A 17468-nucleotide genomic window follows, 5' to 3' on the forward strand; every position below is an offset into this window, starting at 1 on the left:
TCTTATCAAACGTACTTTTTGGTGGCCTAATATGGCAAAGATGGTTCATGAATTTACTAGTGCTTGTCCAGTATGCGCACAAAACAAGACTCTTCATCAAAGACCCTCAGGCTTGCTCATGCCCTTGCCAGTACCCGAACGTCCATGGTCACATATTTCAATGGATTTCATTGTGGATCTACCCCCTTCCAGAGGGATGAATACCATTTTGGTCATCGTTGACCGTTTTTCAAAACAGGCCCACTTTGTTCCACTCAAAGGACTTCCCTCCTCGCCCACCCTAGCTGATATCTTCACAAAGGAGGTGTTTCGCATCCATGGGATACCTACATCCATAGTCTCGGACCGAGGCACACAATTTATATCGAAATTTTGGCGGGCTTTCTCCAAGAGGCTTGGCATGGCGCTATCCTTCTCGTCAGGCTATCACCCCCAAACTAATGGGCAAACAGAAAGACTTAATCAAACGCTGGAACAATACCTGCGGTGTTTTATTTCTGATTCCCAGGATAATTGGGTTGACCTGCTACCTTGGGCAGAATTTGCAACAAATTCACTTCGTAATGAATCCACGCATGAAACCCCGTTCTTCGTGAATTATGGTTTCCACCCAAGTCGACTGCCAATCTCAAACATTCCGATAGGAGTGCCGACGGCTGATGAACGGGTAACTACTCTTCAGAAGTCATGGATCAAGATTCAGTCCGCGCTTCTTAGCGCCGCTCAGAAATTCAAGTCTCAGGCAGACCACCATCGTCAACAGGCCCCTAATTACAAGCCAGGGGACCGAGTTTGGCTTTCATCTAAGAATATCAAGTTGAAGTCTCCGACCCTGAAATTAGCACCTCGATTCTTAGGGCCTTTTCTGATCCAGGAACAAATCAATCCTGTGGCATTTCGTCTGCAACTTCCGTCTTCCATGAGGATTCCAAACGTATTCCATGTTTCCCTGCTCAAGCCATTCGTCCAGAGCAAACGGTTCCCTGCTAAGACCCATAGACCCAAACCAGTCACGGTCCAAGGACAACCTGAATTCGAAATCCAGACAATCATGGATTCTCGTGTATCCAGAGGAAAGATACAATTCCTTGTTCACTGGAAGGGTTATGGCCCAGAGGAACGCTCTTGGGTACCCAAGGAGGACATCCATGCTCCAGTTCTCTTGGTCCGCTTCCACAAGAAATTTCCGCAGAAGCCTTGGATGGATCGTCCTGAGGTCGATCCTGAAGGGGGGGTTATGTAAGGAATCGGGGGCCACGTCACTTGCGGCGTAACCCCTCCTTACCCACTACCAGTACTGCAGCGGCTGCTGCCCCTGCCCCCCGTCGCTACCCATGCCGCCGCCCAGTGCATACCTTGAACTCTGCCGTCGCCATCTTGGATTCTGGCACTGGTTTTACAGACCCTCAGCTGGGTTCTACTATTTCCTGGTCTCTCAGCCACTCACGAGCAGCTCCTCGACACGCCTCCACCATGCCCCTCATCCGGATTGGTGACTGTCGCTTTAAATATCCGGCTGTGACTTCACTTCCTTGCTCTGCATAGCTCCTTGCTTCCTGTGTAGCCTGGAAACTGTGTCGTGCTCCTGTTTGTCTTTTCTCCTACAGATTTGAACCGGCTTGTCTGACTTACCCCTCTGGCTCCCGACTTCAGCTTACCCATCACGATTCTTACCTCTCAGACCCTTGAACACGGAAACGGATTTGACTACGGAACTCTCTATACTCCTGAACTCGGCAAGTACAACGACTATTCTAAATCTTAACCCAGGCCTGGCCACGCTACAACCACATCCCGGACCCGCTCCCTCTGCTGTCGGTGTGTATATTCAACATCCCACCTCAGTACAGGGGACTGGCCTGGTCTATGGGCTGCACAGCGTGACACTGCTATATACAATATAGTTGCTAGCACCACACATATATATATCAGTTGTTGTCACTCATACAATAATGTCAGAAAGCCAGTACTGAGCATATTCTAATAGTCAAAAAATTGAAGCAATCAAGATTGTGGAGTCACACACAGAGTAGCCAGCATGCAGCATGAATTGAAAATGGGAGGATGCACTTGAACGCCGTGGGAGTCCCTCAGCTGTTAGGCTATCATATGAACGCTGTTTGCTAACAAACAGCACAGCTCCAACATCGCTGTCAACTTGTACTGGGGGTCCCTATAACTAGTGATAATGCGTGTGCGTAATGAGCAACCAGTTGTCATCCTCCTTCCTCATGTAGAGAGTAAATCAGATAACATGCACTAAGCCTAGTAGCCGATGCTGTTAATGCGCATATATTGAGCTTGCCCACACCACATATACTTAGACCGGCTGTCTCTAAATCATTAGAAGACATATAACCATGAGGTGTGGGATAATACAACAATTGACCAGCATGCAGCACGAATTGATTAAAGGAGGATGCATATAATACCATGGGAATCCCTCAGCTGTTAGGCTATCATATAAACGCTGTTTGCTAGCAAACAACACAGCTCCAACATCGCTGTCAACTTTTACTGGGGGTCCCTATTTCTAGTGATATAACATTGGTATAATGATCAGCCAAATGGCATCCTCCTCGCCCATAAGAGCCAAAATCAATATCTTATACTTAGCTTAGTGATCAGGACATCTTAGCCGCATGCAGACATATCTGCTCAGACCCACAATTGCTCGACCGGCTGGGGCGTAATCAGTTACACCGCGTGTTAGTGACGTCACCACGTCACTGAGCCCACGCCCTACGCGTTTCTCTCCAGGCGGCGCTTCGTCAGGGGCAGGTGGATAACGGGACTGCAACACTCACTGCTTAATATAGTTTTAGATTTAGTTTAATTAATTAAGCAGTGAGTGTTGCAGTCCCGTTATCCACCTGCCCCTGACGAAGCTCCGCCTGGAGAGAAACGCGTAGGGCGTGGGCTCAGTGACGTGGTGACGTCACAAACACGCGGTGCAGCTGATTACGCCCCAGCCGGTCGAGCGATTGAGGGTCTGAGCACATATGTGTGCATGTGGCTAAGAAGTCCTGATCACTAAGCTAAGTATAAGATATTGATTTTGGCTCTTATGGGCGAGGAGGATGCCATTTGGCTGATCATTATACCAATGTTATATCACTAGAAATAGGGACCCCCAGTAAAAGTTGACAGCGATGTTGGAGCTGTGTTGTTTGCTAGCAAACAGCGTTTATATGATAGCCTAACAGCTGAGGGATTCCCATGGTATTATATGCATCCTCCTTTAATCAATTCATGCTGCATGCTGGTCAATTGTTGTATTATCCCACACCTCATGGTTATATGTCTTCTAATGATTTAGAGACAGCCGGTCTAAGTATATGTGGTGTGGGCAAGCTCAATATATGCGCATTAACAGCATCGGCTACTAGGCTTAGTGCATGTTATCTGATTTACTCTCTACATGAGGGAGGAGGATGACAACTGGTTGCTCATTACGCACACGCATTATCACTAGTTATAGGGACCCCCAGTACAAGTTGACAGCGATGTTGGAGCTGTGCTGTTTGTTAGCAAACAGCGTTCATATGATAGCCTAACAGCTGAGGGACTCCCACGGCGTTCAAGTGCATCCTCCCATTTTCAATTCATGCTGCATGCTGGCTACTCTGTGTGTGACTCCACAATCTTGATTGCTTCAATTTTTTGACTATTAGAATATGCTCAGTACTGGCTTTCTGACATTATTGTATGAGTGACAACAATTGATATATATATATGTGTGGTGCTAGCAACTATATTGTATATAGCAGGAGGACAATATTAGTGGTGCAATTTGATACTTCCCACACTGTTGTAAAGTCACAATTACCAGAGGTACATACTAGGGGCTAACAGCTGATAGCACCGCGTGTTTATTTTAATATTTTATTGTCACTGTAGATTTAGATTCACCTTGATTTTTCACTGTATAATTACAAAACATAAAAATATTGTTAGTGTGATGTGCACCAAAAATGTACCCTTTTGAAGGCATTCGTGACTCTATCACGGGCTCTTTCTATTAGTCCTATTCTGTGATTTTGTACATTGGTTGCACTCATTTGTGTCAACCTTCAGACACTTGTCTAAAGCATAACAAAATCCAAAAAAAGTGAGCGGTGTGCTACGTTGTATGTTTTAAAGAATTCTCTGATTCAACAGGACTGGCAAAATATAAAATTAGAGATGTCATCAATTGCCTTACTACAGGGGTTACCTACTTAATTAACTGCTCATGTGGGAAGAAATAAGTGGGAAAAACCCATAGAGTTTTCAAAATAAGAATCCTTCATCATTTAGGATCAGTACGGAACAACCGGGCTACCCCTGTCACCAAGGAACAAAAGGAGGAATAAACCTCAAAAGCTGATGCTCAATCAATAGCAATAAAAAAAACGTACAATAACATGCAGTACATTTTCTTAATTCCCATAGGTTGTAGTAACTTAGATGAGGTCTATATTAAGGGCTATATTAACCCATGTAAGTTACTTTAAGTCCATGTGTATCAAAGGACTCACCCAGGATGGGGGCTAGTAAGCAATGAATAGGACCGTACTGTATATCAGTGAAAACGCCGTGAGGCGTATCCACAGATTATTTATTTATTTATTTATTTATTTATTTATTTATAAAATATTTTACCAGGAAGTAATATATTGAGAGTTACCTCTCGTTTTCAAGTATGTCCTGGGCACAGAGTAAAACAAATAATACTTGGTTACAAATACAGTTACATAAATGAACAGGGTATACATTATATACAAGACATTGCATGCACAGTTAAAGAAAATATATATTATGGGCGTATGAAACAGTTACAGACCAGATTAAAATGTGAGACATTTGCAAGGACGAAAAGCGTCAGAGTTTCTGGCTCTATGTATGTCCATTTTTGGATGAATAAATAACTTTTTATTTTTAATTGCGCTTGGTTCTCTCCTTTGATCGGTGAGCAGTGACCGCCACTTTCACAGCATTTGTTCCTTTACCCCTGTCACCAGACATGTGATATATAAACAAAAAAGTGACAGTAATGTGCTGAGATTCATTGGCATTGAACATATCCCTTTGGGGATACAAAAGGAGAATTGGGACAAACGACTCCTACAGAAGGAATGTCGCTGGATCCATAACCTTCATACAATGGCTGGTTTAAATGAAGGGTTCATCTTCACTCCATTCTTTAAAGCACATTAGCAATAATGAACAAACAGTACAATTATCATCCTATATTTCTACTGTACATTTTGCCCCTACTACCAAAGGAAATATAATAGACTAGCCAGCATACCATCACCAAGGTTTGAAGCAATGTTATATGTATATATTTAACTTGATGAATAAATCACATTATTAATTATCACAGTTTATATATTCACTTAATTAATTGGTCACATACCACGGGTTAGATGGGGATCCAGGTATACAGATTAATTTAGCATGTCTCAATAGAGGACCGTTTTGACTCTTTTAGGCAGTCCGACCTAGAGTAGATCACTTCTACACCACTGATTAATAATTAATCATTATTATAAAGTACACATTCACCCCTAAATACTTGGGCTATTGAGATTATTCTGCAGCTAAGCCTTGAACAGAGAAATTAATATAGGTATTCATCTAGCGTTACATCTGTTAATACCAATATGCCTAACCTCTTCAAAAAGATAAGTCACATTTATCTTTGCAGTTATGCATATGTGACTTTATGTACATATACATACAAATATGCATGTATGTTAACAAGCCAATATGCAAATTATAGACTAAAAGTTGTGGTCTGTGGACAAACCATAAAGGGCATATTTGCCAACTACATACTGAATAGAAATTCATCTAACCTGTTGCTAAATGAATAAGAAACAAGGAGATACAGGGAGATAAAGTTAGCAATTGAGAATTTTATTTCCAAGGTTATTGGATAAATCCAAACGAAGCTAATTTATCTGATGCTGTGCAATCACCTAAAAGACAAAAGCATCATCAGAATGCACCTCCACACACTAGAGGCATTGGTGCATTTCCATTGACACTCTCACCTTGCAGGGGATAAAAGAAATATGACGCCACTACACAATTCACCCCTCCTCCCCTGACTAAGTATACGGGCTGTACACAAAACGTGCATAGGGAATTTTAGTGACGCCAAACACATGAGGTGGCGGTATCCAGAAGTTTTTCGGCATCAGGTCGTATGGCGATATACCACTGACATCAGCTTCTATGCTAGCGATAATGGTTATCCTGTGTATATAGTTATTATGTTGCTTTCAAAGTAACTTAACTACTAATATAGCTTGATATTTATTGCGATCAGCTACATTGTATCAGCCCAGTGTCTATGTATAAGTTACTAGACTAGACGGATCCTATTACACGTCAGCTTTTACTACAACACGCACCTATACGGACTAAACCTTATGGCTATACACCACTATTAACCCCTTCCTTTTCCATTACTGACTGTTGGCGGTACATTATTACAACCAAGTGCCTGCACAATGTTTTAAAAGGGGTCATAATCTCTAAACTTTGATGTAATTATATACTGTTCTACTAGTATATTATATCCATGATTTTGGTGGTCTCTGGTTGATAATTATAGAAGCATGGGTTTAATACCACAGATTTATACTATAAGCATTATCTGTAATTCTAACGGGACTATCATTATCTTTAGCTCTATATCTCTAACATAGGTCTATCTATGGATATCTTGCTGACATAGAGACATTACATAAGGGTAAGGGATATTATTACAATATATAGATACCGATTGGTACTGCTATACTAATATTCTACTTTGATATATTACTTATTTTTAGTAGGCAGTATTCATTAGCCCCTCGTTGGGGACTTTTAATATCACTATGAATAAAGCTCTTGCGTCGTTGTTGAAGAAATTAAACTTTATTATTTTCTATTTTACTATTTTTTTTAGATTAGTGGTACATATGAGGTGTATTATAGTCCTCTTTATTAGAATATTGGTATTCTTGATTATTTAATCATGGTAATATGATACAGTACTTATCTATTTACTTTGAGTGCATTACAGAGATCGTATGTGAGAGCTGTACCTCAAATACCATGTTGTTTGTTTGAATATTTATCCCTTTGCATCCTAGTATTCATTTCAGTCTACTTAAACTATACAGCATTAGGAGTGAGCGGTCAGTCATCGCTATTTTTGTATTTCTTTGAATGGAGTAGGTTGGCTGTTTGCAGGTGTTACTGTGCTTGTTACAAAAGGAAAAACAAGATAAATAACTGGTCTTCTTTCATAGTGAAAAGAGGAAAGCTGGTTCAGCTGGGATGTAGCAAAGGCTTGTTGAAACAGCCCAAGAGTGCACTTATGTGTCATTGGCACTCTCAACTAGTCATTAGCACATTATCCTGAGAATCTATATCATTAGTTTAAATTAGCCGCACTTAATTAGCCAGCTGGTACTCTCCTTGACAAACAAGCAATGGAATACAATAGAAGGATAAAGAAAATGTGAGGCAAAGGTTCTGTTTGACTGATTTATTTTATTACTGTTTCATTTTACATACAGTAGTGCTAGCTGGTGTAAAGTGTGTTACAGATAAATAAAAACAATTCAGGGCATAGTGTAGTAGGTACCTTTTTTTTTTTTAAATCAGCAATTTGCACTGATCACAATTTATTTGGTATTTTAAACGCTGCTTTTAATTTTTTTACATCTAATACTCCGTTGAGGAGACATAAGCGTTTGAAATATTAAGTGTGAGGGAGGTTAAAATCCAGCTCTCTACAGAGTCCAGTGTAGTTTAAAGGTTACTATGATAACCTCAGATGCTAGAGATTACAAAAATCGTGTTTTCAATCTCTTATAGACTTCTGGGGAAAGGGTATTGCTGCTTTAATGAACCAACCAGAAAACTCTTTATTGGTGAAATTATAAAAAGTACAGAGAGATCAAACCTCACAGGTCTGTACGCAAGAAAAAGAGACCTACAGTATGAGTTTGTAAAAGCTCATTTTGCACAGAACTACTCTAGGATCAACATGGCTACCAGAAAGCTGCACTACATACTGTATGACATACGTTCAAGGTTATAAGCACCAGTATGTACTGTTGTGTGGCAAGGGAAAGATAAATTATGAAATGACAAAGTAATGAGGCAGTGATCAAATATTCATGAAGGGTAAATACTATCGTTTTTAATAAATATAAGGTCCTGAAATGCGATATGCTTGTAAATGGTGTAAGCAGTTTTTTCATGGAAAGTAGAACAGAGGGTTAAAGAGAGAAATTCTACTCAAAGTTTTTTTTTTTTCATTTGCAAAGAAATGGAATGAAACAAGCAATGCAGCTATTTTTTGCACTATACAACATAGATGTGTGGATTATTTTCTCACATTGTTTAATCAACATGCATAATTGCAGTTTCTAATGCTTTGTCAGAACAGTGTAAGTGTTGGGCAGTAGCTGGAGCTGGTACTGTTTGTTTCCCTTCTCTTGGGTTATTGCCCAGTTTTTCCTAAAGCATGTAATCTAGTGCAAGCACTGTGAATAAAAATGTACTCCTTGGATTCACCATTAAGATGCATGTGAAATTGCTATGAACAAAAATGTTTGAAGTCTAATTTACCAATCTTTATATTAAACAGATAATAGATAAAGCCCATGCCAAATGTCACTTTTATGGGCAGATTAATCAATCTCTGATGCTGAGTATTGCACCTGATCCAGCGTTAAATGCCCTTGCCTTGAATGGCAGTTAATGGCAGATCAGGTGCAGCACACCACATTTGAGATTCATTGAATCTGCCCCTTACCTCAGGGGTGCTTAACACAGAGTCCTCAAGACCCGTCAACAAGTCAGGTTTTCAAGATATCTCAGCTGCAGCACAGGTGGCTCAATCAGAGGATCAGTCTTCATCGAAGTCTGACTCTCTGATTGAGCCACTTGTGCTGAAGCAGGGACTAATTGAGCCACCTGTACTGAAGCAGGGATATTCTGAAAACCTGACCTGTTGGAAGGGATTTAGGATTGGAGTTGAGAACCCCTGCCTTATTCCTTTATTTTAATTAACTTGTCTATGTCCTACAAGTTAAAATGTAAACAAGCTGTAAGCATTAGTGTGGATGTTTCCAAAATATCATGGACACTTAGGCATACCTTTTTGCATGGACACCTTTTCCACTCAGGATCTTGGGACATCTATACTAAGCATTCAACTCCATAAAACTCCTTTGGTGGACAGAAAACACTTTACAGCCCACTTGTCTTACTGTATGTACTATTCATGTGTGTTTTGGAATACAAACCACTGGCCCATTGTAATTAGCAGGTCTTGAAAATATAGTATACGAAAAGTTAATGAGCCAAAGAAATTCAGATTTAAGCTTGCATTCTATAGTTTCCAGTAAATCATTGAATATTTTTGTGTGCAATATTTTAGTTATTAATAATTTACTTAAAAACAGAGACCAAACAAAAATAAGGCAAAAGTGATTACCTTTGTTCTGTCTATCCTACGGGCTAACACAATACCATCTTCTATCGGTTTCAAAACACAGAAAAACATAATTACAGAGCAATCCTCCAAAATGCCTGGTACTAAAATATAACATTTCAAAATGCATCAGAATAAGCTTTGACAGGTTCAGCACTTTAAAGTTTCTCTCTTTAAGGTGTAACCATGTAAGTCTAAAATGCAATGTTAATGACACGGTGCCTTTATTTTATCTACTACATGTGTTGATGATGCTGTGTAATGAACTTCTTGTGATATCGGGTAAAGGTTTTATCAGCTGTTTCATTCATTTTTAGGCAGTAAGCACTGATCCTGTCCCTGTGAAACTGCACTATGATAAATCACATGACCAGGTCTGGGTTCTTAGCTGGGGTAACATGGAGAAGACTTCTCCCACACTGCAGGTACGTATATTATTACAGGTGCACTTTGTTACAAAACTTTTAGAAATGTATTAAGTTCTTACATGCCTAAGGCTGCGTGCACGCTGCCGCTGACCGCACTTGGTGCTCGGCGCTGTCAGCACAGCACAGTCTGTCTGGCCACGCTCACTTGAGCATGCACATACGCTCGTGGGCGCTGGGTGCTTGCCGAGACAAATTAAATTGACTTTGAGGTGGGTTGAGGGGTCACATGATCTCCTCAGTCAATCAGCGCCAGTCACTGTTTAGGCCACGCTCCCCCCCCACTCTCACTTATAGGAAAAGTTGCAGGACAGTCTAACGCTCATGCTTGGAGAGTTGGTGATGTCAAGACTCGCAGGCATGAGCGCTGTCCACGGCACGGGGACGCAGCTTAACAGCGTAAAACTTTGTGGAACAGCAAGATAACTGCTCAGCATTTACACTTGACATGAACACATTTTTCTAATGGTCATAAAAATTGTATAGTATTTAGTACTATAGTATTTCAGGACATCATTCACTCTACTTTTCATTGGTAACAATTGAATTTATCAACTATTATGGAAAATCACTCTAGCCTTTCAGATAAAGCAGTGATATTATTCACAAATGTTTATATTTGTTTTGGTATTATGCACATCCACATAAAACATGTTGGTTGCTTTTGGGACCGGTGTACTAGGTGTTGCAAACAGATGTGTTTGCATAAATTTGGCACTTGGAATCTCATTTCAAGTTGTGCTTGTGTGCAGCTAAATACTAACCAGAAATGTCTCAATCTGCGCTTTAGAAGATATTTAGAAATTATTATTATTATTTTTTTTTTTTAATGTGCGGACAGAAATAAATTGCTGTAGGCATACAGATGTTAGTGGTATGTACAAATAGTAAAATGTTTCTGTGCACCTAATCAAGTGATAATGTTTGTCAAAATCGTCTGGCAAGTGCAACTTGGTGTAAACCCTAGTGAAATCAGCGCTAATGCAGTAAATATAAAACAGTGACACTATAAGTGACAAACATACATTAAGTGCACTTTAAACTTAAAGTGGGGGCTGCCTAGGCAAAAAGGTGTACACAAACCAATACAAACAGTAAAAATAGAGAAACCGGCGCCTCCAGTTGGAAAAAATAAATCTGACCAAATATATAGTCCAAGGTAAATGGAATGGAGTCCTGAGGGGAATCTTCAATGAAGTCTCATGGAAAGACAAACAGACATGAAAAACAAAAACAGAAAAGACAAAAGAACTCAAATGACAAAACAAATGTAAACAAACAGACACTGAAAAGATTGGCAAAGAAATAATTACAGATTTAATGCAATTAAATGAAATATTAATAAAACAACAGACACGTGAATGTTGGGCTAAAGACACTCATAGGCTGAGTCATCCGGTAGGAGTAAAATTAAAATCCTACTTACAGCAAAGCTGAATGATAAAAACCCATAAAGCAACTGTCTTTGAATCCAGACTGGAGCCTCTGCAGAGAATGAAAACAGCACAGCCTCCAAGGATCCACACTGCCAGGACGACCACTGCTGCCACTCACGCAGACCTTCCAGGTGGGTGAGGGGTACCGCAAGGAGGAACCGGAACTACACGCTGTTGGAGGAATCACCGATGCCGAAAGCACAGACCCACAGGTCGCGCGATGTGTCAGTGACATCAAACCACAGCGCGAGGGCAGGGGGAGCGCCCGAGAAGGCAGTGGAGCTCAGGAAACTGAGGCAGAGTCTGAAGGGGACAGTGCACAAACTGGGGAGGATGATCCAAGTCTAAACCAGAAAAAAACCACCCTACAGTACACGTTTCGTGACGTCAGTCACTTCGTCAGGGGAATGATGGGAGTAAGAAGTGCTGGCATATATATACCACAACACCAATCAAAACATTAACTAAAATAATGGCATAATTGTGTAAGAATCAGACAAGTCAATCTTAACAGTGATAACAAACAACATCAAACTAATAAACAAATATACATGAGTGAAAATGTAACATAACAATGAGAGACAAATAAAGTTGAGACCTCATAGAGCCCATCAGGGCTCAACAAACCCTTTCTTAAAGGCACAGTGCTCGAAGTGAATGTACTGATTCAAAACTCTGAGCATATAGAGTTTTTTGGTAAAATACACAAACTACTAGGACTGCCAGTTCCAGCAAACAGCAAAGGAGGAATTAGATGTTAATATGTAAGACACATATTTTTTAAAATGTATAGTTATTAATTACTTGTCCAAGAAAGCTGAGAGGTCAAATTCGATGTTGAGACCATTGGGAGATAATGTTTTAAGTTCATATATCCAATATGACTCACGTTTACTGATGCCATTTGTTTTATCTCCGCCTCTCCAATTGCCTGGATACATTTCAATTGCTTGGCATTTAAGGCCTTTGGGGTTTTGCTGGTGATGAGTAAGGAAATGGTGTGATACACTGTGTGTTGTTAACTCTTTCCTTATATTGTACACATGTTCGTAAATGCGTCTCTGGTAAGCCCTCCCGTGCGGCCAACGTATTGTAGCCCGCAGGGGCACTGTAGTAAGTAGATAACAAACACAGAGTGACAGTCGATGTATGAACGAATATTGTATACCCGACCAGTAACATTGGAAATAAAAGTGGCTCGATTAGAACTATATTTACAGGCTGTATAATTTGTACAAATAAAAAAACCTTTTTGACAAGATTCCACACCCGATGACTTGTTTAAATTTGGGCAGCTGGGGGCCAGCCTAGATTGTAAATTAGAGGCTTTTTTGAAGACAATTGAAGGTTTAGGGGGAAGGATTTGGGCCAGAGCTGGATCCTCAAAAGAATTGGCCAATGTTTGTGCAAAACCCGCCTAATATCAGGTGCCATAGAATTATATTGCGTGATGAAAGACACAGTGTTTTCCGAATTAGGGTCAGCCCTATCTTTTTTGTACTCCAGAAGACCAGCTCTTTCAATGTCCTGTACTTGTAGCAGGGTCTGGGAGAGTAACTCCTCGGGGTAATGTCTATTCAAAAATTTATTTTTAAGTTCATTTGCCTGAATCGCAAACACCTCATCACTTGAGCAGTTGCGTCTCAGGCGAATGAACTGACCCTTAGGAATATTGCGCAGCCACTGAGGGTGGCCTGTACAGAATAAAATATGTTTTGGTGTGTATACAATTGTCTACAGAACTAATATTTAAGTCCAAAAAGTCGATTGTGCTGAGTCGAAATGACAAGTGAATTTAAGATTCATCTGGTTGTTGTTAAGATGAGAGATGAAATGATTAAGTGAGTCGGTACTGCTGTTCCACACAAACAAAATGTCATCTATGTAGCGAAACCAGAGCACCAGGTTTGCACCAAGGGGGCAATTATTCCAAATAAAACTCTCTTCCCAGTGCCCCATAAATAAGTTGGCATAACTTGGTGCAAACCTGGTTCCCATGGCCGTGCCACAGATCTGCAAATAAAACTCAGAATTAAACGAAAAATAATTATGTGTTAAAATAAAATTAATAGAATCTAGAAATTAAAATTTTTAAAACGGGTGACATTCTACTGTCCATATCTAGCGTGTGTGGCGTATGGCTTGACAGCCAAGGGTATGGTCGATCACCGTGTACAAAGATGATATATCGGCGGTGACCCACACATACCCCGACTTCCACTCCAAATCTCGCAATGCTTGAAGCACGTGAGTGGTATCACGCAGATAGGACTTTAAAAGTAAAACATGAGGTTGCAAATAATAATCAATAAATTGTGATAGATTGGAGGTGAGAGAACCAATTCCAGATATAATAGGTCTACCTGGTGGAGTGTTTAAATTCTTATGGATTTTGGGAATGGTATAGAACAAGGGAATATGGGGATGAATGGTGTTTAGAAAATCATATTCATCCTTCGTAATGGCTAAATTGGCCAACCCATGATCGAGTAAGGAGGTGAGTTCGGCAAGAAAATGCAAAGTAGGATCCACGGATAGGGGGAGGTAAGTTGTTATGTCATTAAGTAGTCTATTAGATTCACAAATATAATAATCTTTATCCATAACCTCTATACCTCTGCCTTTATCGGCTGGTTTAATCACTAAAGATTCGTTTTTTTCCAACTGAACCAAAGCCAATTTCTCATGTTGGTTCAAATGGTCTTTACGAATCTTAAAATTACGACTAGAGGTCTCTAAGTCTTGAGTGACCAAATCGATGAAGGTGTTGACGAAATGTCCCTGTATATGTTTAGGGTTAAAAGTGGAATGTTTTAATAACTATACATTTTAAATAATAAGTGTCTTACATATTAACATCTAATTCCTCCTTTGCTGTTTGCTGGAACTGGCAGTCCTAGTAGTTTGTTTATTTTACCAACAAACTCTATATGCTCAGAGTTTTGAATCTGTACATTCACTTCGAGCACTGTGCCTTTAAGAAAGGGTTTGTTGAGCCCTGATGGGCTCTATGAGGTCTCAACTTTATTTGTCTCTCATTGTTATGTTACATTTTCACTCATGTATATTTGTTTATTAGTTTGATGTTGTTTGTTATCACTGTTAAGATTGACTTGTCTGATTCTTACACAATTATGCCATTATTTATTTAATGTTTTGATTGGTGTTATGATATATATATGCCAGCACTTCCTACTCCCATCATGCCCCTGACGAAGTGACTGACGTCACGAAACGCGTAGGGTTGTTTTTTTTCTGGTTTAGACTTGAATCATCCTCCCCCGTTTCTGCACTGTCCCCTTCAGATTCTGCCTCAGTTCCCTGAGCTCCACTGCCTTCTCGGGCGCTCCCCCTGCCCTCGTGCTGTGGTGTGACATCACTGACACATCACGCGACCTTTGGGTCTGTGCTTTCGGCATCGGTGATTCCTCCAACAGCGTGTAGTTCTGGTTCCTCCTTGCGGTACCCCTCACCCACCTGGAAGGTCTGCGTGAGTGGCAGCAGTGGTCGTCCTGGCAGTGTGGATCCTTGGAGGCTGTGCTGTTTTCATTCTCTGCAGAGGCTCCGGTCTGGTTACAAAGACAGTTGCTTTATGGGTTTTTATCATTCAGCTTTGCTGTAAGTAGGATTTTAATTTTACTCCTACCGGATGACTCAGCCTATGAGTGTCTTTAGCCCAACATTCATGTGTCTGTTGTTTTATTAATATTTTATTTAATTGCATTAAATCTGTAATTATTTCTTTGCCAATCTTTTCAGTGTCTGTTTGTTTACATTTGTTTTGTCATTTGAGTTGCACTATGATCTTTTTCTTTTGTCTTTTCTGTTTTTGTTTTTCATGTCTGTTTGTCTTTCCATAAGACTTCATTGAAAATTCCCCTCAGGACTCCATTCCATTTACCTTGGTCTATATATTTGGTCAGATTTATTTTTTCTAATTGGAGGCGCCGGTTTCTCTGTTATCACTAAGGAAGATATTATTCTGACAAACCCTACTAACATTGCAAATGCATTCAATGACTACTTTGTGGGGTGTGCTACTAACTTATTAGCGCAACACAAACCACAAACATGAATCTCATCCTGGGAGTACCCCTATAGCCCCACTATCTCCCAACACTGCCCACTATTTTCAATTTGTCCAGTATCCGAAGAGGAGATTACACAAGCGCTCCTCAAATTAAAACTAAGCAGCCAATGTGGACCTGACTGACTGCAATCCAAGTTCCTAAGACCTGGTGCCCCAGTCATTGCCAAACCAATTGCTTCCATAGTCAACTTTATTCTGTCTGCAGGTCATATCCCTAAGACCTTGAAAACTGCCAGAGTTATCCCAATCTTCAAAAGTGGGGACAAAAACACTGTCTCAAACTACAAGCCAATCTTTCTTCTCCCAATACTATCCAAAATCATGGAAAAATGTGTTCACTCCCAATCAAGCGATTACTATACCAAGACAAATTTCCCTAGCCAATTCCAATCTGGCTTTCACCCCAAACACTCCACCGTAACTACCCTGCTTAAAGTTTGCAATGAAATCCAGTGTGGAATGGAACGGGGACAACTCAATGGTGCAATATTCCTAGATTTTGCAAATGCTTTTAATACTGTTGATCAAACTATCCTGCTTTACAAACTCCAGTGCTCTGGAATAGGGAAACATGCGTTAAACTGGTAATTCCTGCCTATCAGGTAGATCCCAACATGTGTCCATCTCAGGCTCTAACTCCAACCCTTTGGATATCACCTGTGGTGTCCCGCATGGCTCTGTTCTGGTGACCCTACTCTTCCCAGTGTTCATCAATGATCTTCCTACAGCTTGTAAGGGAGCTTCAATACTCATGTATGCAGATGACACAATCTTATATGCACACAGCCATAGCCTCTCCGACAGGGATACACACTTCAATCTGATTTTTTGAGACGCGAAAATTGGATTTCCCAAAACAAACTGTTTTTAAGCACTGCAAAGACTTTAACAATGGTATTTGGGTCCAAGACCACATTTTTTAAAGCTTCCAATCACTGAGCTCCAGATCCGAACCAATGCTAACACCACCCTAACTTCTGTTACTAGTTTTAAATATTGGTCATATGGTTTGACTCCCATTTAACGTTTGGGATGCACATTGATACCCTGACGTCCAAAACCAATGCCAAATCCTCCCTAAGTCTGCTGGTCAGAAAGTATATCGAACAGCAGATGCTAATGCCAATTATCAACATGGGGACATAGTATACGGCTCAGCACCCCAAACCCATCTTAGTAAACTTGATACCCTCTACAATTCAATATGCCGTTTTGTTCTATAAGGCAACTACAACACACATCACTGCGAGTTGCTCAAATAACTAGATTGGTCATCACTTGAGTCTAAGTGCAAAGTTCATCTTTCCTGTCTTGCCTTCAAATACTTTCTGGGCAAGCTACTCATATAGCTGAACATGCTCCTCACCCCTACCACATGCAGCACTTATCATCGGAGATCTGACTCCAAAAGAATGTTCATGGTCACAACGCTCAACAAAGAAGCCAGCGCCTCTCCTTCTCTTACCGTGCACCCAAAACTGGAACAACCTACCAGAGACTCTCACAGCCACCACCAGTTTAAGTTCTTTCAAAACTAAACCTATCTTACCTTTTAATCTGGTCTGTAACTGTTACATATCCTTGTAATATATATTATCTTTAAATGTGCATGCAATGTCTTTTATATAATGTATACCCTGTTTACTTATGTAACTGTATTGGGAGAAAAGGCAGACCCCGCATCCACAAGAAAAGTAAATATTACTAAATACCGACTTAGAATAAATAAAAATGAATAAGTCAGCGGTGCTTAATGGGCCAGGTTATGTGGTATGAGAGAGAGAGCAGAAAAAGCCCCACACAATAGCACTCTAGTATACTAGGGTAGTACAAGTATCAAAACATCTTTATTGAATGGCTATCACAAAACAAAATTTAAAAGAAAGCAAAGAAAAGTTTAAAACAAGGCATGGATCCCTTGTACGTCGGTCTGAACACAAACCTCCAATGGTAAATACAAAACATGAAAAGAGCCGTCTCACATCAGACAGAAAGTGTGCTAAAGTGTCCCTGACAAATAGATATGCTAA

The 17468-nt window shown here is 40.3% G+C and overlaps 1 protein-coding gene across 3 annotated transcripts in view; it reads left to right on the top strand.

The window, feature by feature from the left end:
* FSTL5 (follistatin like 5) overlaps positions 1-17468 on the top strand; it is an 816421-nt gene that overhangs the window by 755788 nt on the left and 43165 nt on the right. For all 3 annotated transcript variants that reach the window (XM_075612304.1, XM_075612322.1, XM_075612313.1), the window contains one exon: positions 9805-9912. In XM_075612304.1, the coding sequence (XP_075468419.1) occupies positions 9805-9912 (108 nt within the window). The remainder of the gene's footprint in view (positions 1-9804; positions 9913-17468) is intronic.

This window comes from Ascaphus truei, chromosome 1, assembly GCF_040206685.1.
Source record: "Ascaphus truei isolate aAscTru1 chromosome 1, aAscTru1.hap1, whole genome shotgun sequence".
Classification (NCBI taxonomy): domain Eukaryota; kingdom Metazoa; phylum Chordata; class Amphibia; order Anura; family Ascaphidae; genus Ascaphus; species Ascaphus truei.